The sequence below is a fragment of the Mycotypha africana genome (genome assembly GCF_025528875.1).
Source record: "Mycotypha africana strain NRRL 2978 chromosome Unknown BDF20scaffold_1, whole genome shotgun sequence".
NCBI classification, from domain to species: Eukaryota; Fungi; Mucoromycota; class Mucoromycetes; order Mucorales; family Mycotyphaceae; genus Mycotypha; species Mycotypha africana.
Window position 1 is genome coordinate 3,411,803 of NW_026515725.1, and position 21,158 is coordinate 3,432,960.

Genomic DNA, 21,158 nt, shown 5'->3' on the forward strand with positions numbered 1-21,158 from the left:
CCAAAAAAGTTTATTGCGGTGTTTTAATGGGCTTTTTTTTTTGTTCCTTTTCCGTGTGGTAAACTGATGGGATGTGCAACAAAGGGAACAGGAACAGAGCTCAATGAGCCTTCAAAAATTATAAAAATAGGGAGTGCAGCGCGATAGAAAATGCTTAAACAAAAGCTTAATTTTTCCAAGTTCTTTCCTCTCTCTCTTTCTTATCTTCCGTTCATTCAAATCTTTGATTAAACAAAGCAATCCTTTTTCTTCATGTCCACTGACATTTGTGTCGATAAGGCTGCAAAGAAATGTTCCTCATCCATCTTTTTGAAAAAAGCCAAGCTTCGACAATCCAAAGTTGACAATTCATCAGTATCCCCTACATCTGACATTACCAAAAACAACAGCAAGGCTCAGCTGTCATCCTCCTTTAGCAAAATTCAATCAGTTGGACTAACGCTTCTAGCATCTGTTTCTAAAAGAAAAGCAAAGAATAATGAAGCAACGAACCCACCACCATCAACAACCACAACACCTTTGAGAGCAGTAAAGGAACCAAAAACAAATAATTTTGAGCTGGATGCACGAAATAGTAAAAAAGAGACGCAGGCCATCAAACGAAAGCCATCCTCAAGCTTGGAGCCTTCCTTTTCAGCTAGACCATTTTCACAGTTCTTTTGTTCCATTGAAGAAGAAGAAGTTGTTCCAAACGGAGAAAGCGTTAATAAAGGGTTGTTGCTAACCGAAAAATTGGTTGCTGAGCAATATACGCTTTCACAAGAAATAAAGCAGCAAAAACAACAACAAACAAATTATAGGCCGCCGCAGAGGCATAGCATTGCACTTGATTATATCAGCTATCAACAACGAGGAATCCCAGTAAATTTATCACACCATAACAACTTTTCACCAGACATTTCTATCATAACTCCTTCCATATCATCAACACACAATTCGTCACGCTCATCTTCTTTAAAAACTGTCACTTCATCTTATATAGCAGAGGAGCAGGCTCACATGTTGATGGAACAAGAAATCGAAGGAAACGATAAAGAAAAGAACACTTTCACCCCTTCTCTTCCAAGCATACAATCTGACATAACATTTTCCTCATCATCACTTGAGCCCGCATACATTAAGTCAATAGCAGTAACAAATAATAACAAACCATCACAGATGGGTCTTTCTCGTTCAATTTCACAACAAATCAAAGAAAAGAGACTATCAGGTGTAGTCAATGTTTCACGAGCACGAACAGCTTTCGGGTTTGACACAGCAAAAAGCAAAGAATCTCGAGCTATCCATGTTTGGAGAAAGACGATATCACAATTACTCTTAGATACGTTGGATGAGGAAGAGAAACATAATGATGATGATACAATTTTGACAGCTACTAACCATATTGAAAACAATTCAAAACAAGAATTCTGTGACATATTATCCCATCCTTTTTTTATTGTAACGTATATATCAACATTAAAATGAGGCAAATATCGCATTCAAAGTTTAAAAAGTTGACCGTCTAACCGCTTCATACCTTTTTTTTTTAAAAAAAAAAATGCATAAATATCTGCAATCAACGCTATCTTATGAATCCGCCTCGTCTTTTGACACTAAAAATACAAAAAAACACAGCCGGATTATACCTTAGAACAACAAAGATTTGTGCGACCTTCAATTGCGGCAACATCATCTACATCAAAAGACCTCACCATGATAAAATTTATACTAAATGAAATGTTAGAAACAGAAAGAACCTATAACCAATTACTCTATTTAATAAGAAACGTATGTCAGCTTACAGTTTTAATTACAAATGCATGCAGCAAGGCATACTGACAAGTTTGCTTTTTTCTTTTTCTTAATGTGCAGAAATATATGCGACCAATGGTTGCTGCTTCTAAACTAAAAGATCCACTCGTAAAAAGTACAGACATTCCCGTATTATTCAATCATTTACCAGAACTTATTCGTGTGTCTGATAAATTACTACGTGATCTGCAAACAAGTGATAACATTGGGCATACATTTTGCTCACTGGAAGCCAAGTTGGTCGTATTTTTGAAATATGCCATGCATTATAGAACAAACCTAAAGACAATCCGAAAAGCATGCAATAATGTATTGTTCGTAAAGATAGATCGGGTAAGCATGGTCTTGGCAAATTTTCAATATAGCATTAATGTCTGCATAAGTTGAATGGTTTCTGACAAGTTTTTTCTTTTCTAAAAATATTTACCTGTAGGAAAACCTTTCGAAACGAGATACGAATCGGCTAGGAATGTCGGATTATCTGATTGCACCTATCCAACGCATACCGAGATATTGTTTGCTAATAAAAGGTAAATATGGCAAACCGAGAATCATGGTAGTGTGCCACGTTGCTTATTAAGCTGATAATTTGCTTTTAGATTTACAAAAGTATACGCAGCGATCAAATCCAAGTTACACAGAATTAGATTTGGCTTTGAAGATTTTGACGGGCTTAGCTGTGGCAATGGATTATGCCCAGGACAACAAACCCTTGACGACGACTTCACGACCCTCAAATAAAACGCTTTAAAATGGAGATTCGCTTTCATTATGCTCATGCAAGCTGTAAATATTTACAAATATACCAATCCCTGATACCGACAATAACAAACCTAAGCCTTCGAGACTTCCTTTTTTCGGATTGAAGCCTAAATCCTTCCCATTCACTTGAAACTGTTACATTCCCTAATGACTACGTATATTATTGCGAGTAATAAAACAAAAGAAGACTAAAGTTATGCTCACCATTGTTTCATCTGATAGTCAATCATGACAGGTATCTTTTATGGTATTAAAGTTTACAATTGACTATTTATTTCATGGCATCCAAAGTGGGCCATACATTTATTGATTGAAAATCTTTTATAATTTCATTGACTTTATCTCGTATTAATAGCGGTACTTCATAAGTAAAGTGAGTCTCTCTTTCAATTTTGGAACCATCCACCGTTAGACCATTATTTGTTAAGAGTTCCTTATTAATGTAAGGTGTTAACGGTGTAACATGGATACCGTTTGCGCTCAATAAATCGGTCCATGGCACTAAATGTTTTTCATTGATGGCGTGTACGGTGGTGTCATCATTGGCCTAGGTATAAATTGAAAGAAAGCCAGCCCACCCACGCAACCCATCGCCCAAAAAATTAATAATTCAAATACTATCTCTTCGTAATCTAAACTTTTTGTAGGATACCTCACCTTAGCGAAAGATGAAATCATAGCACCATGATATCCGGTTTTTATGTTGAAAATGGCCTGTAAATGTTCATTGATAGTTTCTTGATCTAGAAGATAATAACATGACGATAAGTATGTACATTGAATGGTCTGGTTTGAATTTTTTTCAACAGGTTATACACCAACATATCAATACCTGTATTCTGCTTGTCAGCTAAATTAAAGATCTGAACTTCATTTCTCTGAGCAATTTCGTTATGAACATACCATTCAGCTATATGCCAGCATGCTCTTGTGACGTCTTTGACATGAACTGTGTTTAACTTCAAATCTTTCGACCACAACAGCTTCAACTCTTCGCCTAAATATTGATAAATTCGTCCGATCACTAAACGTTGTGCTGTAATGAGAATTAAAAAGAAAAAAAAAGAAGACATTATGGTCTACTTCATATGATGTATAATCAACAACCATTACGTAAGGAGAATAGTTACTTAAACCATTGATGGCGCCTGGACCATAAACAATCGCAGGACGCAAGATGATCAAGTTAAGGCTATAATATGATGTAAAAGTTTAGCATTGTTATTAGCTCTACCGGATAAACTACTGTACAGTCTCTCGTCAATATTTACAAACCCTGGAATCTTTCTTAATTCTTCTTCAACTCTATATTTGTTTTTTGCGATAATTGTCAAAGGCTTTATCTTTGAAGTCTCAGTAGCAGCTTTCTACATGCCACATAGTTGCCATACATCAGTAAAGGATTTACTTTGTTCACATTAACATCTGCATTCATGAAGAGTAACACTCGCGTATATGCTTACCTCATCACTGTGATAGACTTCTGCAGTTGACATTTCGATGAAGACTTTCACCTTCCTGCTCGCTGCTTCTTTGGCACAGTTGACAGACAAATTAAAAATACGTTCTTGATATAGCTCAGGCGCTTGGGATCCTTTGGTCTCTGCTGCAAAGTTGAAGACGTAGTCAAACTCCTTTCCGTCGTCTCTGGTAAAGCACGAAGCAATCGACACTATTCAGTTTTATGCGAAATGATAAGGGATGTAAGTAGAAAAGCTCTCAAAGTATTTGGCAGGTATTCCATCTTACCTTTATTTGTCAAATTGGCCTGTTTGAAGTCAACTTTTGCAAAATCAGCAGTAAACTTTTTTGAAAGATAAGCTGTTTGCGGGATAAGCTTATCGATCACACGGATATCCGCGGCTACATTGCTATTTAAAAGATAATGAACGAAATGTCTACCGATAAAGCCGGCTCCACCTAAGACAAGAACGGCTGGCTTTTCGACAGTCATACCGTGAAGAAGTGTACAGTACAATTGGAATGATAAAAGAAATGCAATGAAAAAAAAGGCTGCATTGTGATGAAACTAATTGAATGTGATGTGATTAAGGCTGGTTCACAATAGTAAGATAACACAATATGGACCCATTTAGGAAAGAATAGAGTATATTTAAGTATTACACAGTTGGTTGGTTATTATTGGCAAGTGATGGAAAGAAAGGCAATTGGAACTTATTTTTAGCCGCCCATCAAATTCGCTGTCTCTGTAACAAGACTGGGTCTGAAATAAATGAAATGAAGTTGGTAAACTTATTTAACGATGTTTGGGAGTTTTTAAAGACGTTATGGATATAGGTGTGTGCTTATAGATAGCAATTGACGAGATTTGAACTCGACTTTTGATAAAAAGCATATTGAGACTCATAAATGTAATATTTTTCTATTTTAATGTATATGAACCAAGCGATCGTGTCAAAAATTAACTTTCAGAAAAAAGATATGCTGTTATATCTTTTTCGTGTAGATTGTCAATCGAGAATTTTCAATTGTCATACTTTAGGATTTCTTGATGCTCTTGATAAAAATAACAGGATGGCTTCTCTTCAGTAGTACTATGTGACGAATATAATAGTATCTTTCGCAGCATTCATGTCTGGTTGTGCCACAGCATACCGCATCCTTATGAATAATGTCATTACGAAAAGAGACTACTCCCTACGCTTACTCCTGAAAGCTACACCCGGCGCGCATATTTGTCCAACAGCACACTTTTGGCTGGCTGTAACTATTGGTAGTATTCTCAATCAGATTATACTTGCAGCATCGACTTGAGCTTCCATGCAGCAATTTCTCAAATATGTATTTATCTCACTGAACAACGTGTGCTGTCTTTTAGACAGATCACGGATCAGTGGCCATCTTGCTCACAACGTCTTTAAATTCAGAAGGATATTGTCTGAAGCAAGGTCTAATAAACTTCCTGCTTGCAAACCGCTTTGGCAGTAACCGGAGTCTAGCTTTTGTTTTTAGAGCTCCTATATGTTTTCTCGGTAAAGTAAGTTATACCTCATATTAGCCATTCAATTTTTTGTTTTTCATAATTTTTTTTTTTTTTTTTTTTTATTTTCTCATTTCAAATAACTAGTTTACACAAAAAAAAACCAACCAAGCTTGGAAAATTTACTCTTCAAATGTTTTCCAAACACAAAAGATGTCGATCTTTTAAATTGAAAAAAAGCAAGAACTCCGCCTATGACTTTATATTTCCTGTTCCTGTGGTCGCCGGTCGAATCAATCTTGGTACCTTTTTGTGGGGAAGAGAAACAAATAATTCATACAACAACAATAGCGACGGATACTGAATGAATAAGAATCAGATACAGTCTCTTGTAAAGCTTTTTTAAGCTCTCCAAAGGTGTTCTACTTTCTGATTTTACATGTCAAATTTTCAATAAGACGGCAGCCTATGCTACTCTGATCTTTCTACATATTTCATGTAACTTGTGCAACAGGCCATCATTTATAAACGGCAGTCTGGATGACGCATATTTGATTCAATCGTATCAACAAGGCTATTGTTATGCGAAGAGTGAAATCGAAAGATAATGCTAGCCATTTTGCCAATGAACACATCTTTGCTTTCCGTTGTAAACTACAGATACAAACAAGATGCACAATTGAATACAGCAAATGTGCGTTGACAACGAGTCAATTGTATTTTCTCCATATTTTTAGAGCAAGTCGTGTGATGCAAAATTTTAATAACATTGGCTTGAATATTTTTTTTAACGGGCAATCAGATTGGTACTACAACCATTTTATTTGCTCTTTTCCCTTCAACTTGTTTCCTTTATTTCTTGTTCTTTGTTTCTTTTCTTCTTTGCTTCAAAGCCATTCACAAATCCTTTTTTCTGTTCATCCTTCTTACGACGTGCTGAAACCATTGGTGGTCTATCTATAAGGCTTGGTTGTGCTAATTGAAAAGAGCAGCCTATCTTGCAACATCTTCTTACCACATACACATACACACACATACATACACTTTTACACATACACATTCAGACATCCAAGATAAAAGAGTTTGAGATTTAATAAAAGAGCAATAGGAAGCAGAAAAGACTGATATCCCATGAGTAACAATAATGAGCCACTTCGGCCTACCGCCGCCACCACGAGTAACATGGCTCCAGCTACTGCTGCTCGTTCAACTTCACTGCTTCGGAATGCATCTAACTCATCACATTCAAATCCAAACAGACCACGGAGACAAAAATCATTAGTCAGACCAGAGCGTGAAAGGAATTATCCAAATAATCGGTTATATCATTATCGACAGAGAGCTGAACAACGGCAAGATACTGATTCAAATAACTTTGCCCCGAGTACGACGGGTAATTTGATATCTACCAAAGAGCCTACACGAAAGTCGCATCAATCGTCCCATTCACAACAACAACAACAACAACAACAACAGCAGCAGCAACAGCAACAGCAACAACAGCAACAACAGCAACAACAGCAACAACAACAACATTCAATGCAGCAAACAATGGCTCCAAAAGGTTTAGAAAGACGGCCAACAACTCGTGAACAATTATTACGACGAGGCAAAAGTATTTTAGGTCGAGAAGAAAAATACAATGATGACGATGACGATGACTACGATGACAGTCTGGGTGGAGCCATTGACTATGGTATGAAAAGAAACCAAGGCTGGTGTTCAGACTTTCAGCCATGGCTCACTTACTGCCGTCTATTAACGTGTTGTATTCCAAAGCAGGTTTTAAGATGTACAGGTAAACTTTAGTTTTTTAAGGCTATTTTATCAATGAATTTCGAGTCATTTTGTCAATATGAAATTAACCCACCCCCAAAAAAAAAAAAAAATCCAAACAAAAAAGGTATACCGGATGGACCAGCGCAAATGGCATGGCGAGAAAAAATTGGCTTGGTCTCTTTTATCCTGTTTATCATGGCTTGTGTGGGTTTTCTCACTTTTGGATTCACTCAAGCCGTGTGTCCCATTCCCCCCATGAGTGTGCGTGGTGGACAAGTGAGTCCAGGTTATCTTGTCATTTCAGGATGGGCCTACATGCTTGCGGAATGGCAGCATCCTGCTGGGGTGAGTGGTACCAATGAAAGCACCAATATTCTGTATCCTCCAGTGGATGCTGGAGGCATGGATGCCAGTTTCTTATTCCAGACGGTTCAACCAGAGTGCGCATCTGTGTTTATACCAACACAAGGGGATCAGCCCATCTATTTTCCTTGCCAGCTCTTCAATCCCAATTCGACCGTACCACCTGACGCTTCTCAATTTATGAATAGAACAAGCTGTCATTTATCTGCCAATGCACACAGTCTCTACAACACCTTTCAAACGCAAGGCGTACCTAAATCAAGGGGTGGATTCGACAAGGCGGCCCGTATTTACTATGACTGGAACGATATCAAAGCAGAGCAATTTCTTACTGTTTATAATGGGTAAAGTTTAAGGGAGCGCGCGTACCTATTGACTATCGCGCAAAAAAAAAAAAAAAAAAAAAGAAACGCTCATAGTCCATGACGAAACCTTATTCTGACCGTTTTCCTTTTTTCTTTTTTTTTTTTTTTGATTCCTCACGCTTTGCCCGCCTCCTCTGCTCTATCACCCCCTCAACCCCCTTATGACTTATAGGTATGTACTCAATTTGAGGTTACTGTCGTCCTTACCCACTACCCACTTTAGAACACCACCCGATGGATTGATCGCGGCCATCCATGCAAATATCACGCAATTTGTAGGAAAAGACATCACAAGAACGATTAACGCCAACCGAGCCAAAAAAGGGCAGTGGGAACAAGAAGCGAAATGTCTATCACAGACGATCAAAGTGGGATCATTAGATACGATCAGCATTGGATGCATGGCCTCCAACATTGTCCTTTATGCCTCACTCGTGGTTATTTTAGGTGTGATTATTGTCAAATTTGCGTTGGCAGTGGTGTTTGGGTGGTTTTTGTCGTGGAAATTGGGTAATTTCAAAGAAGGAGCCTCGTATGCAGCGAGAATGAAACGTGAGGCAGAAATTGAGAATTGGACAAGTAACATGCAAGCAGGCGCTCCTTTGACCAAAGCCCGCAACCAGTCCATGCTCTTTGGAGGCGGTAGCCATGCGAAACGGAAAAGCTTGTTTCCCCAAACGTCTCGTTTTACACAACCCATGCATGGCTCTACACGTTTTGATACAGAGAAAAGTGGCACCGTATCTTCTGTATGGAAGACACCGAACAGGTAGGTGAGCCCATCGAGGATGAGATGGGGGAGGGTGAGGGGGGGGGGCGGGGGTGGAAGGAAGGGTGGGTTGTTTCTCAAGAGATTGACATGATCCGATGATAATCCTATCTATCTACAGTGCGTTAGAAAACCATGTTTATCGCCACTCCACCCTATTTGGCATGGATGGAGCGAATCGTTATTCTACGGTCACGATGGGAACACCTGACCTATACAACGCGAGTAGAGCCTCCGTCTTTTATAGTACACCGTCTGTATCGGCTCGATTTCTGGGTCACAGTGAGCTTCATCCTCCTCGTCGGTCGTCGATCACCTCATCTGATCTAGCGAGTACGACCGACACGCATTCCACGGGGCCCATGTGCCCCTTACCGGTGTCGCGGCACGCTGTTCGACAACCGGCGTCCGATTACATGCCTTTCCACTTTCCTCTTGCTCAGACGATTTGTCTGGTCACTTGTTATTCCGAAGGCGAGGCAGGCATCCGTATTACACTCGACTCGATTGCGACCAGCGACTACCCCAACAGCCACAAGTTGCTTTTGGTGATCTGTGACGGATTGATTACGGGTTCGGGGGAATGCAAGTCGACGCCAGAGATTTGTGTCGGCATGATGCGCAATTTGATAGTACCGGCGGAACAAGTGCAGGCGTACTCTTATCTCGCGCTCGCGGACGGAGCGAAGCGACACAACATGGCCAAGGTGTATGCGGGATTTTACAAGTACGACGATACGACGGTGGACAAAGCGCATCAACAGCGCGTACCGATGATTACGATTGTGAAATGCGGCACACCTGAGGAGCAAGCCAAAGGGGGAAAGGCTGGTAACCGTGGCAAACGCGACTCGCAGATTATTCTGATGCAGTTTATGCAGAAGGTGATGTTTGATGAACGTATGACGACGATGGAATACGAGTTTTTCAACAGCTTATGGCGTGTGACAGGGGTAGCGCCTGATGCGTATGAGATTGTGTTGATGGTGGATGCCGATACGAAACTCTTTCCCGATGCGCTTTCCCGACTGATTTCTTGCGCAGTCAAAGACCCTGAAATTTGCGGGTTATGTGGTGAAACCAAGATTGCGAATAAAACGGATAGCTGGGTGACGATGATTCAGGTGTTTGAATACTACATTTCCCATCACCAATCCAAGGCGTTTGAATCCATCTTTGGCGGTGTCACTTGTTTGCCAGGGTGCTTTTGTATGTATCGAATCAAAGCGCCCAAAGGACCGGATGGATACTGGGTACCTATCCTTGCCAACCCTGATATTGTCGAGAGGTATTCTGAAAATGTGGTGGATACGTTGCATAAAAAGAATCTGTTGCTTTTGGGTGAAGATCGTTATTTGTCGACGCTGATGCTTCGTACCTTCCCGAATCGGAAAATGATGTTTGTTCCACAGGCAGTGTAAGTAGTTGGAAAAAACCACAAAAAAAAAAGAAAAAAAGAAATAGATCACGTATGCGAGTGTAAGGGAAACCGTACTGACATGTACCTTCTTATGTTGGATTGGAAAAAAAAAAAAACGCCTTTAGATGTAAAACGGTCGTGCCAGACACGTTCAAGGTGTTACTGTCACAACGAAGACGATGGATTAATTCGACGATCCACAATCTGATGGAACTATTATTTGTTCATGACCTCTGTGGTACATTCTGTTTTTCGATGCAGTTTGTAGTTTTTATGGAACTTGTGGGTACATTGGCACTTCCGGCAGCCATTTCGTTTACGTTTTATTTGATTGTGATGGCGTGTCTCGGTCAGCCAGCGATTATTCCATTGATTCTACTGGCTCTGATTCTTGGGCTACCAGCTGTGTTGATTGTCATGACCAGCCGAAAAGTGGTGTATGTGGGCTGGATGCTCATCTATCTGTTCAGTTTACCTATATGGAATTTCGTTTTACCCAGTTACGCTTATTGGCACTTTGATGACTTTTCTTGGGGTGATACGAGAAAGGTGGCTGGCGCAAAAGCGGACACAAAAGGAGGACATGCAGACAAGGAAGGAGAATTCGATAGCAGTGCTGTGACCATGAAGAAGTGGAGTGAGTATGAGAAAGAGAGAAGGGTCAAGGAAGCAATGGAACGCAATATGCCTGTGCCACGATTTGTGGAGAGACCGAGGGGCAGCATGGACGTCTTTCGTGAATCCAAGATGTTTAGAAAGCGAAGTAGTAAGACAGGCTCTGATGGCTCTCATGAAAGCGAGGTTCCTTTAACGCAAGCGGTTGCTTTGCATCATGACAAACCTCTTCCTCCTACGCGACATCTTCATTATTCAAGCACGCCGTCATCACCGCACCCTCACTCTCGCTTCCACGACGATGAGAATGGGGAGACTCTCGTCCATGAATTGAGGGTGCAAAAAAAGACGTCACCGCTGATGTCGAGTGGTGAAGATTCTTCCTCCTCATCGGTAGGCCCCGATATCCCTCTCACATTGATGCAGAGAACAGATTCGCAAGACTCGTCCCATCTGCTACCCTCCTCTTACAGGACTCGTGCAAGTTATAATGCAGCACTCACCCATTCTGGTATAGAGTATGAAGACGAAGGATTGGATGGAGGGGAGGCCGACATGTCATTGAACGACAGAGGTAGGAAGAATGAGGCCAGTACAAGCATGGATAATAGTAATGAGAGTCCACCAAAACATCAAGAACAACAACACACAATGACCTTTATGTCACCTTTACTGTCATCCACATCAGCTGCTTATAGCAATCATAATAATAACAACAACAACAACAACAACAACAACAATGATCTTATCCTAACTGACCGTTTCAATCGTGCACTATGGTCTGATCCAGCACCTCATCATCGTGAATCTACAAATGGCATTACTGACACCACACAGCAGCAGCAGCAGCAGCAGCAGCAGACAAGATCCTCTGTTCCTGATAATATACCCGTACTTCCTCCACACAAGAGTGATTACAAAAAGAACTAAATACAGTTTCTCTTGGTCACGTCTTTGTTTGCGGTAAAAAACCAAAAAAAGACAAACTTATATAGTAGCGTTTTTTTTTTTTTTCCTGTTACCATCGTACTAAGTATAGATATCCTATACGTATTTTACCTTTTGATGCACTACTTTTAAAACTCTTTTCTATCTACCTTGGAAATCAGGAAAACAATTAACATGGACTTTCATCCCATTTTGACCCAACGTCATCATCCCAAAAAAAAAAAAAGCTTGTAAATAAGTCTATTTCTGATGCAGGTAGTATCATCTCCTGTAACCCTATTCCCAAATATCGTTTTCTGTTCCACATAGACACAAGACATTCAATAGAAACACACACACAAGTTTATTTCGTATAATAACATGTTCGTTGTTAATAAGCGGTCATTAGAAAAAAAAATTTAGGCGCGTAATACAATTGCATCTTTTGTACACTATCAAATAAAAAAAAAAAAAAAACTTTGTTCTCGTGAGACTTGGGTCCGTGTTTCCCTAACTTTTTTTCGTTTTTTCGGTTTCTAAGGCTTCAAAAACATTTTATTTCATTTTCATTTGTTAAAGAAGGATTGACAAGGGATTTGTTTTTGTTTACTTTTTGTACGTGGAAAAAGAACGTAAAAACGGCGGTTTAGATGGAAAAAAAATGAAAAAGAAAAAACTGCTTTTTTTTATTATTTTTGTTCTAATGAGGCTTTCCATTTGAAATAGGTAGAATCATGAGATGTTGCCTGAATCAATGAATCTTTTCCATTTTGCTGAGCTTTCTCTATTTTTGTAAGGGTGTATAAAAAAAAAAGAGAAAAAGTCCTACTTTATACGTTTCGTGATTTCGTGTTACCCCGGTCCTGACTCTTCCTCTCCAGTGGGCTCTCTTTATTTTGTTTCTGGGTGCGTCTCTTTCTGTAAATTGAGTCTGAAATCTTGAACTGAAATTTTTTAAAGTTGAAACAAAAGAAAAAAGAAATTCATGCAGATCAGAAAAATCGAAAGGAAAAAGAAAAACAAAAAAAAAACCAGAAAATAAAAGAAACAATGTTATTCATAATGCTTTTCTTTATATTTTAGACAAAAGAAAGTAATGAATTGAGAATTCAACATGTATACAATGACAAAGAGTTTTTTTTGAGAAAAAAAAAGTGAACAAAAACGGTAAACAGTAAAAAAGAAAAAAAGACATTTCTCCTTATTTTCCAACCGTTCTTTTACACATTTTTACCTGATTTTTACTACCCCACGTAACTGGAAAAAAAAAATACTATTCTTCTGAGTTCCGCCAAATTCCTAAAAGAGAAGGAAAAAAAACGAAACAAACTGGAGATCCCCTCCAACCCACTTTTTCTCACCAAATATCAGTTCGACGGATATGGAAAAGTGAATACTACTCTGATTCAATCAAGTCTCACTCAAAAAGCAACCACCGAATGAATCATTTAAAAAAATTAAAAAAAATGGCAACATGTGATATGGAGTACTACAAACTTAACAACAAAAGCAAACAAGAAAAAACCTATGCACGCGTATCTAAACTTTTTTTTTTTTTCATTTCATGGAAATGAATATGCAAATGATCTGATGGAAATAAAAAAAAAAGATAGATGAGTGTTGACGGGAAATAGAAGCATGAAATCCAATGCCTGCTAGTTTTACAATTGATTTGAAATCGTTTAAAACAGACCTCTCTCACTGGCCCTCCCCCGCACCCCCGTCAAAGTAAAACCCAAGACGATAATGAATGGAAAATAGGTTATAGCATTTTTCTGCAGGCTTTGGATTAACCTAGATGGAACAAGCGGAAGACTAGGAAAAGAAGGGTTTCCCTCCTCCCTCCCCCACCCTGCTCCCTCCCTAATTTTTTTCGTTCAAATTTTTCTGAAAGATGTCGAATTTCGTAATATCCAAATTTGTTGATTTTTCCCATAAGAGTATAAACATGGATTGTTTTTATCATTTGAGAGAGAGTGTGTGTGTCTCTATGAAAATAGAGATGGGAGGGTCTTGTGGGTTACTTACTCGAGAGTCATAGGGTTTTTTTTTTTTTCTACCTTTGCTTATCTTAACCGGCTCGTTACTGCACAAATGCATGGATCGTCTCCGCACCTTATGCGCTTTTTTTTTTTTTTTTTTTTTTTGCAGCGGTCAATAAAAAGCAGTAAGACTGATTTTAATCGTACAGAAAGAATTCTGGTTTGGTATTCCATATTTCGATCAATAAACCACCAAACGCAAAAAAAAACGTTACTGGATGTACTACTAATCAGACGATTTGGAATTGTGTTAGGCAACATCAAATCTGCTATTTTTCCGCAAATTTCACTTTTTTTTTTCTTTTTTTCGACTTGGACACATGCACACACACGATTACCCAGAGATGCTGCACACAGACACACCCCACACACCCACACACACATACCATGCACCCACATAAGACACTTACGGGACTCACTTCGCTGAACTCGCTCACTGGGAACGAGAGACTATTTAATCCAACAGATTCTTTTTTTATTTTAACTTTTTTATTTCTTTTTTCTTCTTCTTTCTTTCTTTCTTTCTTACTCTCTTTTAATTCTTTTTCATATCTTCCCCTTTTTCATTAAATATCCTTTTAATACTCTCTCTCTCTCTCTCTCTCTCTCTCTCTCTCTCTTTTCTATTCATTTTTTTTTTTCTTTAACACACACACACACACAAAGTGCGGATCCATTTTTGCAGAGGAAATACATAGCCATTTTTCTTCCAAATTTGATTTCAGACACTATTAATCATCACCCTTAGAATGTCCATTGAAGAGGAAAAGACTAACGTTCGACCAGTCGCTGATCTTCAGGGAAGCAGCGAAAAGAAAGAAGACGCTCAGTTCGAAGATCATGAACATGTTGAACACGAGGATGAAATCTCTCCTGAGCTTGAGCTACTGCTACATACAGATCCCTCCGTGGGTCTTTCCAGTGCTGAAGTAGAAGAGCGCAGAGCAAAGTTCGGCTACAATGAACTACCAGAAAAGAAACGAAATCCTGTCATCAAGTTCTTGCTCTATTTTACCGGTCCTATCTCTTACCTGATTGAAATTGCTTGTATCATCGCTGCTGTGGTCGGTGACTGGCTTGATTTCGGTATTGTCTTGGCTTTGTTATTTATCAATGCTTTGATCGGTTTTATCGAAGAAGCAAAGGCTGAATCCGCTTTGGATGCCCTTCGTCAAACATTGGCCTTAAAGACAAGAAGCTGGAGAAACGGTGAGTTGATCGAAGTCGATGTCAAGGATTTGGTGCCCGGTGACATTATCGTTCTTCGTATCGGTGACATCGTTCCTGCCGATGCACGTCTTCTAGGCCTTGGCGTCAACGGCGAAGTCAATGAAACCGAACTCCACATTGATCAAAGTGCTCTGACCGGTGAATCCTTGCCTGTACACAAGAAGAAGGGCAGCACTGTGTATTCCTCGTCTATCGTCAAACAAGGTCAAAACTTGGCTGTCGTTACAAAAACCGGTATCAACACTTTCATCGGCCGTGCCGCTAATTTGATTGCCATCACCAACGAAGAAGGTCATTTCCAAAAGATCATTGGCAAGATTGGTAACGTACTCATCTGGTCCACTGTCGTCTTGGTCGTCATCATCTTGGTTTACCAATTGGTCAAGTTCCGTGGTACTCCCGCCGGTGACTGGAAGGAGGTCCTCATCAACTGTCTTGTCTTGACCGTCGCTGCTATTCCTGTCGGTTTGCCTACCGTCATGTCTGTCACCATGGCTTTAGGTGCGAAACAATTGGCTTCCAAGAAAGTCATCGTCAAGCGTTTGACGGCTGTGGAAGAATTGGCCTCTGTCTCTGTTCTCTGTTCTGACAAGACCGGTACCCTGACTTTGAACGAATTGACCTTTGACGAACCTTGGTTAACGAATGGCTATACCGCCGATGACATCCTGCTCTACTCCTACCTCGCTGCTGAACAAGGTGCCAACGATCCTATCGAAATGGCTGTCCGTCGTGCTGCTGAAGGCTCTCTTGAAATCTTGAAGAATCGTCCTGCGAAAACTTTGGATGTGCCTGGCTACAAAGTTACTGCTTTCCAACCTTTCAACCCCGTCACCAAGATGACCGAAGCCACCATCAAGGATTTGGCCACCAACCAATCGTTCCGTGTCGCCAAGGGCGCTCCTCAAGTCATTACGAAATTGGCCGGTGGTAACAATGATGCTGTCAATGCTGTCAACTCGCTCGCTCGTCGTGGTCTTCGTGCTCTGGGTGTTGCCAAGACCGTGCCCGGTGATCTGTCAAAGTTCGAATTGGTCGGTATGATTTCTCTGTTGGATCCTCCTCGTCCTGACTCAGCCGCCACCATCCGTGATTGTAACCTTCTCGGTGTCGATGTCAAGATGATTACCGGTGATCAATTGATTATTGCCAAGGAAGTCGGTGCTCGTCTCGGTATGGGTCGTGTCATTTTGGATGCTAACCATTTGGTCGATCCTACCAAGTCGGAAGAAGAAGTCACTGAACATTGTCGTCGTGCCGATGGTTTCGCTCAAGTCATTCCGGAACACAAGTACCGTGTCGTCGAATTGCTGCAAAACAAGGGTTATTTGGTCGGTATGACTGGCGATGGTGTCAATGATGCCCCTGCTTTGAAAAAGGCCAATGTTGGTATTGCTGTCGAAGGATGTACCGATGCTGCTCGTACGGCTGCTGATATCGTCTTGTTGGCTCCTGGTCTGTCCACCATCATTGATGGTGTCAAGACTTCTCGTGCCATCTTCCAACGTCTTCGTTCCTATGCTCTTTATCGTATCACTTCTACCATTCATTTCTTGATGTTCATGTTTATCATTACTTTGGTGGAGAATTGGACGATGCCGGCTATTCTGCTCATCATGATCTGTGTATTGGTAAGTTGAATTCAATAGAGGGGCTGGCCTACAATGAGTGGGGGCAAGTGAGGGGGGGGGAAAGCCGTGCGTTGTGATTTTTTTTTTTTTTTTTTCTATCCACTCTCGTGTGGGATAACTCTATTATATAATGATACTACGTGTGATGATCTAACATCCTCCTTTTCCCCCTCTTATAGAATGATGCTGCTACCTTGGTCATTTCTGTTGACAATACCGAAATTTCTGAACGTCCCGATAAATGGAGAATCGGTCAACTCCTTACTTTGTCATTTATATTGGCTATCTGTCTTACTGCTCTGTCCTTTGCTCACTTCTACATCGCCAAGCTCGTTTTCCACGTCCACCCTTACGTACTGCATTCTATCATGTATCTGCATATCTCTTCAGCACCTCACTTTGTCATCTTCTCTACTCGTGTCCCTGGCCATTGGTGGAAGAACATGCCTCACTGGCTTTTCACAGTCATCATCCTGGCTACCCAAGTCCTCGCCTTGTTCTTCTCTGTCTATGGTGTCTTTGGTGAACGTGAAAAAGTCGCTCCTTGTGGTTGGGGATGGGGTATGTCCGTTTTGGGCATCTCTCTTGTCTACTTTATGTTCCTTGATCTCATCAAGGTGTGGATGTTTAGAAGATGGAACTTTGCTCTTACTGCCAAGTTGGCTCCTACTCCCAAGCGTCGCGCCAAGTTGTCTGACCGTGAAAAGCAAGCTGAACAAAGAGAACGTCTGGAAACGGCTTGGACCAAGATTATAGACCCTGTGGATGCTTATCAGATCATTGCTGCTTTCAAACTTGCAGCGCAATAAGAAACAGAGAAAAAAAAAAAAAAAAAAAAAATGGGAGAGGGAGCGAAGCCTATAATAGCTCCCCGCCACTCCATCTTACCCTACCTTCATCTGCTATTTTCATCTATATATTTAATATTCACTACGAATACCTTTTTCTGCTTTTTTTTTTTTCAGAAAAAAAAAAATAATCCTTTGTCTCTTAACCCATCACTTTTTTATTATATATTTCTTTAACTATCCTCTATCTACACCTTTACTGTTTTCTTTTCTTTTACCTATTTTCTTACCATCCAATCTGTTTAATATTTATCTGTATGCACAAACAATAAAGATCGAATTGTAGCAGCCACACAATGTACCTATTTTCTTACCATCCAATCTGTTTAATATTTATCTGTATGCACAAACAATAAAGATCGAATTGTAGCAGCCACACAATGTTTTTCTTTATTCTGATCTTTCATTCTGATCTGCTTCAGTGTAGATGATCATTACTACTTACTTGTTTGTTGACAAGTTTTTTTTTGTTTGATCTCCACATCACATGAAGCAGACCTCCTTCTTCTGTCTCTGAGAAATCATATGCGTTAAAAAAAAAGGTTGTATAAAATCAGGAGGCATAGTGAGCTTTTCATCTTGAACAAGGGAGAAGGGGTGGGAAGCGAATATTAAAATTTAGATAATCTAATTAGCTTTGAAAGAGTTCCGTTAAAACATAGATTGAAGAGAGAGAGAGAGAGACAGACAGACAGACAGACAGAGAGCGTCTTGACATGTATCTCACTCGATCACGCATGCTATAACACCTTCATGATACTGGTACATTTTGCTCTATTTATTTTTACTTTTAGAAACAAGAAAAAGCATCAGGGGTTTCCCTCAACCATCAACCATTGATATATAGACCTTTTTTCTAAAAAAAAAAAAAAAAAACGAGGAAAAAAAAAAAATGATATCAGCATGTCATCACGAGCAAAAGGGCAAAGGAAAAAAAGAAAGGTTGTTCAGTAATATTTCTTATTCTTAACAAAACTAACAAATATGGAAGTAAGCATTGACAATAGACCCAATGACATGAAGAAAATAGACAGTGGGCCCAAAAAAAAAAAGGCTAGGCACAGCCTATCAGCTTTAAGGCATCAAAGATGACTATTTAAATATTTCCTTTCTTTGTGCGCCCTATTCTTGTCTTTCTTGATTTCTTCACAAACAACACAACCACATCACATCACAATTTCTTCTTTATTCAATCAATTCATCTCAAATAATGAAGGATTTTGTGACAAACAAAAGGTTGATCTTTTCATTCCTCGTAGCACTGGCTGTGGCCAACGTTTCTGGGCCTCAGTATGTCTTTCCTACGTATGGCACATCATTGAAGAATCGATTTCATTGGAATGGCATCGAAAATAGTATGGTTAGTACAGCAGCATTTGTCGGTGTGTCATTTTCTGGCCCTCTATGTGCTTGGTTAATAGAAAATTATGGATTCAAAAGGTATAGCACCCCTCCTCGTTCAATCCTAACGCAATTTGAAAAGAGAATAACCAACCTATCATTTTGCTACGATATGAAACACATGTCAGGACTTTGTTGTTGTCTTCTTTGACCGCTTTTGCTGGATTATTTTTATTAGCAGAAACATATGCAGGCTATTTATCGAGCAGTCCTATCCTTTGTTCTCTGTATCTCATATGTATAGGTTTCGCTGGCGCAGCATCTTATCTTTGTGCTTTGGATTCTCAGGTAAAATTAAATTGTGGGCTAGTCCCTTTTTCATGGGGGTTGAAAAAAGTTCTATCACTCATTCATGTCATTGTCACGTAATAAAATATACAAAAGGCACATAATTTTAAATCGCATCGAGGAATGAGTATGGGGTTTACTAGTGCCTCCTTGGGTCTCAGCGGTTTAGTATTCTCACAAATCAATGATCGATTTTTCCAGTCACAAGCCGAACGAAACGAAGAGGACAATAGCACCTTTCATTTCTTGATCTTTGTTGGAACTTGTGCCTTGTTCATCACGTTGATCGGTGCCTTCGTGCTGGGCCCCGTAGCACATCAGCAACCTCACCCTGCCCCCATACAAGACATAATAGAGCCTACCCGTGCGTGCATACAGTCACAACCACCACCATCGACGCAACCCGATCTCGCCCCACCTCAGCATTATCCATCCGCTCATTATTATACACAAAGTATCTGCAGTTTCAGCACCTCCTCCACACGCTATGAAGATGACCCAGTCATGGACGGTGAAGGAGAGGATAAACCATTACTGTCCAATACCATTGTAAAATCTGCTGACAATATTTGCATGATCAGAAACATGACTGCACCCTTTCCTCCACCACCCTTAGGTGCAGCAGCAGCAACAACAACAACAACAAATGATGCGACTGTCACAATGGAAGAAGCAGAGGAGCCTGCTATTTCGGGGATAGCATTTTTCAGTAACCCCATTGGATTGTCACTTGCCGTTGCCATGTTGGTTATCCTTGGTATGGGCTATGTTTATCTGACCAACTTGGGACAGCTTGTCCTGTCCTTATCATCTGCCGATTTATCACTCGGTCAGGCACAGCATTTACGTAACCTCCATGTTTCGATTTTCAGTTTGGCAAACTGTGCCTCAAGAGCTATTTTCGGCACATTAAGTGATATTTTTCAGAGAAAAGCAGGTATCCATCGCCTTTGGTTCTTTTGGGTTGCGTCAGTAGGTCTGATGATATCGATGGTGCTCCTTACCACTTGCGTCTCGACCCCCAATGACTTGATTCTACCGACTATTTCAATAGCTGTCATGTATGGTATAGCATTTGGTGTAGCTCCTGCCACAGTCAGTGAATTTGGTACAAAGGTAAGAGAAACGAAGAAACGTTTTTTTTGTTTGTTTTTTTGCTGTTTTCAAGCTCTGTCAATCGACTGTATCTAACAACAAGCTATTTCTTTTCTTCTGCACGCTAGACATTTGCTCGTAATTGGGGTTGGTTATTATTTGCTCCTTCGATTGGAAGTCAATTGTATAATGTTCTCTCCGGCGTATTTTACGAATATGAGTCTGAGCGTCAAAATACACCCGGTGTCTGTTATGGCATCGTCTGCTATGAGAAATTGTTCTGGACAGGCATTTTATCGTCTGTCCTCTGTATAGTCGTCGTCACGCTGGCAATCTATAAAAAGAGATTGTTCAAGTCAGTCTTCTCCTCGCAATAACGCTGAAAGTGAATCAAAGATATACCTCGCTACTCATCTTTTAGCGTGATATCCTACAAAACGAGAGTCATTTCATTCATCATCTATACCAATCGAACGTACATATACACTTAGAGACATAATATCAGCTCATCAAAGAAAAAGAAAAAGGCAGAGCGTTTTTTCTTTTTCTTTTTATTCTTCAAGTATAGCTTAGCCCTTTATTTCTAGAGTTCTGCTACATTCATCCTTAGCAGATGTAGTTATTCAGAATATATTGTATAGTATCATTACATTACATAATATATCACATTATTCATTCGTTCATTTCGACCAGAACTTCTATTCTATGCGTCTATGTTTGATTGTGTTATTGTATTGGGGGGCAAGAATAAATACGGAATCAAAATAAGGCAAATCTAAAAATGACCTCCGTAAATAACGAACAAGTCTATTATGCTTTAGCCGACCCATTTATTCTAACACGTGAAAATCAACGATAATCTTTTGTTTTGACAGTCATTTTGCGAGA

The 21,158-nt window shown here is 39.9% G+C and overlaps 7 protein-coding genes across 7 annotated transcripts; 5 read left to right on the forward strand and 2 right to left on the reverse strand.

Annotated features, from left to right (window-relative positions):
• The first annotated feature begins 1 nt into the window (after position 1).
• Positions 2-1,723, forward strand: BDF20DRAFT_83685 (uncharacterized protein). Its single transcript, XM_053078990.1, has one exon. The coding sequence runs from the start codon at positions 253-255 to the stop codon at positions 1,465-1,467; it is 1,215 nt and encodes a 404-aa protein (XP_052941300.1). The 5' UTR covers positions 2-252; the 3' UTR covers positions 1,468-1,723.
• On the forward strand, positions 1,582-2,922 carry BDF20DRAFT_83559 (rho guanine nucleotide exchange factor). The gene is made up of 4 exons (XM_053078855.1): positions 1,582-1,770; positions 1,855-2,127; positions 2,228-2,324; positions 2,394-2,922. The coding sequence occupies exons 1-4, from the start codon at positions 1,696-1,698 to the stop codon at positions 2,543-2,545; spliced, it is 597 nt and encodes a 198-aa protein (XP_052941301.1). The 5' UTR covers positions 1,582-1,695; the 3' UTR covers positions 2,546-2,922.
• Positions 2,828-4,510, reverse strand: BDF20DRAFT_813019 (uncharacterized protein; the record flags this gene model as incomplete). Its single annotated transcript, XM_053076851.1, has 7 exons — positions 2,828-3,103; positions 3,214-3,299; positions 3,389-3,592; positions 3,687-3,748; positions 3,832-3,923; positions 4,020-4,228; positions 4,306-4,510. 7 exons carry the CDS (start codon positions 4,508-4,510, stop codon positions 2,828-2,830), a joined length of 1,134 nt encoding a protein of 377 aa, XP_052941302.1.
• A 2,034-nt stretch (positions 4,511-6,544) lies between these two features.
• BDF20DRAFT_83769 (chitin synthase-domain-containing protein) lies at positions 6,545-12,176 on the forward strand. The gene is made up of 6 exons (XM_053079078.1): positions 6,545-7,295; positions 7,401-7,983; positions 8,177-8,773; positions 8,895-10,190; positions 10,319-11,547; positions 11,642-12,176. The coding sequence occupies exons 1-6, from the start codon at positions 6,629-6,631 to the stop codon at positions 11,773-11,775; spliced, it is 4,506 nt and encodes a 1,501-aa protein (XP_052941303.1). The 5' UTR covers positions 6,545-6,628; the 3' UTR covers positions 11,776-12,176.
• A 1,425-nt stretch (positions 12,177-13,601) lies between these two features.
• BDF20DRAFT_83813 (uncharacterized protein) lies at positions 13,602-14,351 on the reverse strand. The gene is made up of 2 exons (XM_053079123.1): positions 13,796-14,351; positions 13,602-13,723 (listed from the first exon to the last, which is right to left on the reverse strand). The coding sequence occupies exon 1, from the start codon at positions 14,174-14,176 to the stop codon at positions 13,802-13,804; it is 375 nt and encodes a 124-aa protein (XP_052941304.1). The 5' UTR covers positions 14,177-14,351; the 3' UTR covers positions 13,602-13,723; positions 13,796-13,801.
• Positions 14,352-14,387: 36 nt separating this feature from the next.
• Positions 14,388-17,478, forward strand: BDF20DRAFT_847932 (plasma-membrane proton-efflux P-type ATPase). The gene is made up of 2 exons (XM_053079833.1): positions 14,388-16,638; positions 16,818-17,478. Exons 1-2 carry the CDS (start codon positions 14,527-14,529, stop codon positions 17,445-17,447), a joined length of 2,742 nt encoding a protein of 913 aa, XP_052941305.1. The 5' UTR covers positions 14,388-14,526; the 3' UTR covers positions 17,448-17,478.
• Positions 17,479-18,608: 1,130 nt separating this feature from the next.
• Positions 18,609-21,097, forward strand: BDF20DRAFT_847940 (major facilitator superfamily domain-containing protein). Its single transcript, XM_053079834.1, has 5 exons — positions 18,609-18,926; positions 19,016-19,175; positions 19,272-20,291; positions 20,399-20,861; positions 20,926-21,097. The coding sequence occupies exons 1-4, from the start codon at positions 18,697-18,699 to the stop codon at positions 20,645-20,647; spliced, it is 1,659 nt and encodes a 552-aa protein (XP_052941306.1). The 5' UTR covers positions 18,609-18,696; the 3' UTR covers positions 20,648-20,861; positions 20,926-21,097.
• The last annotated feature ends 61 nt before the right edge of the window (positions 21,098-21,158 follow it).

Bases quoted from the DNA above. Each gene is read 5' to 3' on its own strand.
- BDF20DRAFT_83813 (XM_053079123.1), bottom strand. From the start codon at position 14,176: ATGTGGGTGCATGGTATGTGTGTGTGGGTGTGTGGGGTGTGTCTGTGT.
- BDF20DRAFT_847932 (XM_053079833.1), top strand. From the start codon at position 14,527: ATGTCCATTGAAGAGGAAAAGACTAACGTTCGACCAGTCGCTGATCTT. The intron at 16,639-16,817 runs GTAAGTTGAATT...CCCCTCTTATAG, and splicing joins TCATCATGATCTGTGTATTG to AATGATGCTGCTACCTTGGT.
- BDF20DRAFT_83559 (XM_053078855.1), top strand. From the start codon at position 1,696: ATGATAAAATTTATACTAAATGAAATGTTAGAAACAGAAAGAACCTAT. The intron at 2,128-2,227 runs GTAAGCATGGTC...ATTTACCTGTAG, and splicing joins TGTTCGTAAAGATAGATCGG to GAAAACCTTTCGAAACGAGA. The intron at 2,325-2,393 runs GTAAATATGGCA...ATTTGCTTTTAG, and splicing joins ATATTGTTTGCTAATAAAAG to ATTTACAAAAGTATACGCAG.
- BDF20DRAFT_83685 (XM_053078990.1), top strand. From the start codon at position 253: ATGTCCACTGACATTTGTGTCGATAAGGCTGCAAAGAAATGTTCCTCA.
- BDF20DRAFT_847940 (XM_053079834.1), top strand. From the start codon at position 18,697: ATGAAGGATTTTGTGACAAACAAAAGGTTGATCTTTTCATTCCTCGTA. The intron at 18,927-19,015 runs GTATAGCACCCC...AACACATGTCAG, and splicing joins GAAAATTATGGATTCAAAAG to GACTTTGTTGTTGTCTTCTT. The intron at 20,292-20,398 runs GTAAGAGAAACG...TCTGCACGCTAG, and splicing joins TCAGTGAATTTGGTACAAAG to ACATTTGCTCGTAATTGGGG.
- BDF20DRAFT_83769 (XM_053079078.1), top strand. From the start codon at position 6,629: ATGAGTAACAATAATGAGCCACTTCGGCCTACCGCCGCCACCACGAGT. The intron at 8,774-8,894 runs GTAGGTGAGCCC...ATCTATCTACAG, and splicing joins GTATGGAAGACACCGAACAG to TGCGTTAGAAAACCATGTTT. The intron at 11,548-11,641 runs ATGATCTTATCC...TACTGACACCAC, and splicing joins CAACAACAACAACAACAACA to ACAGCAGCAGCAGCAGCAGC.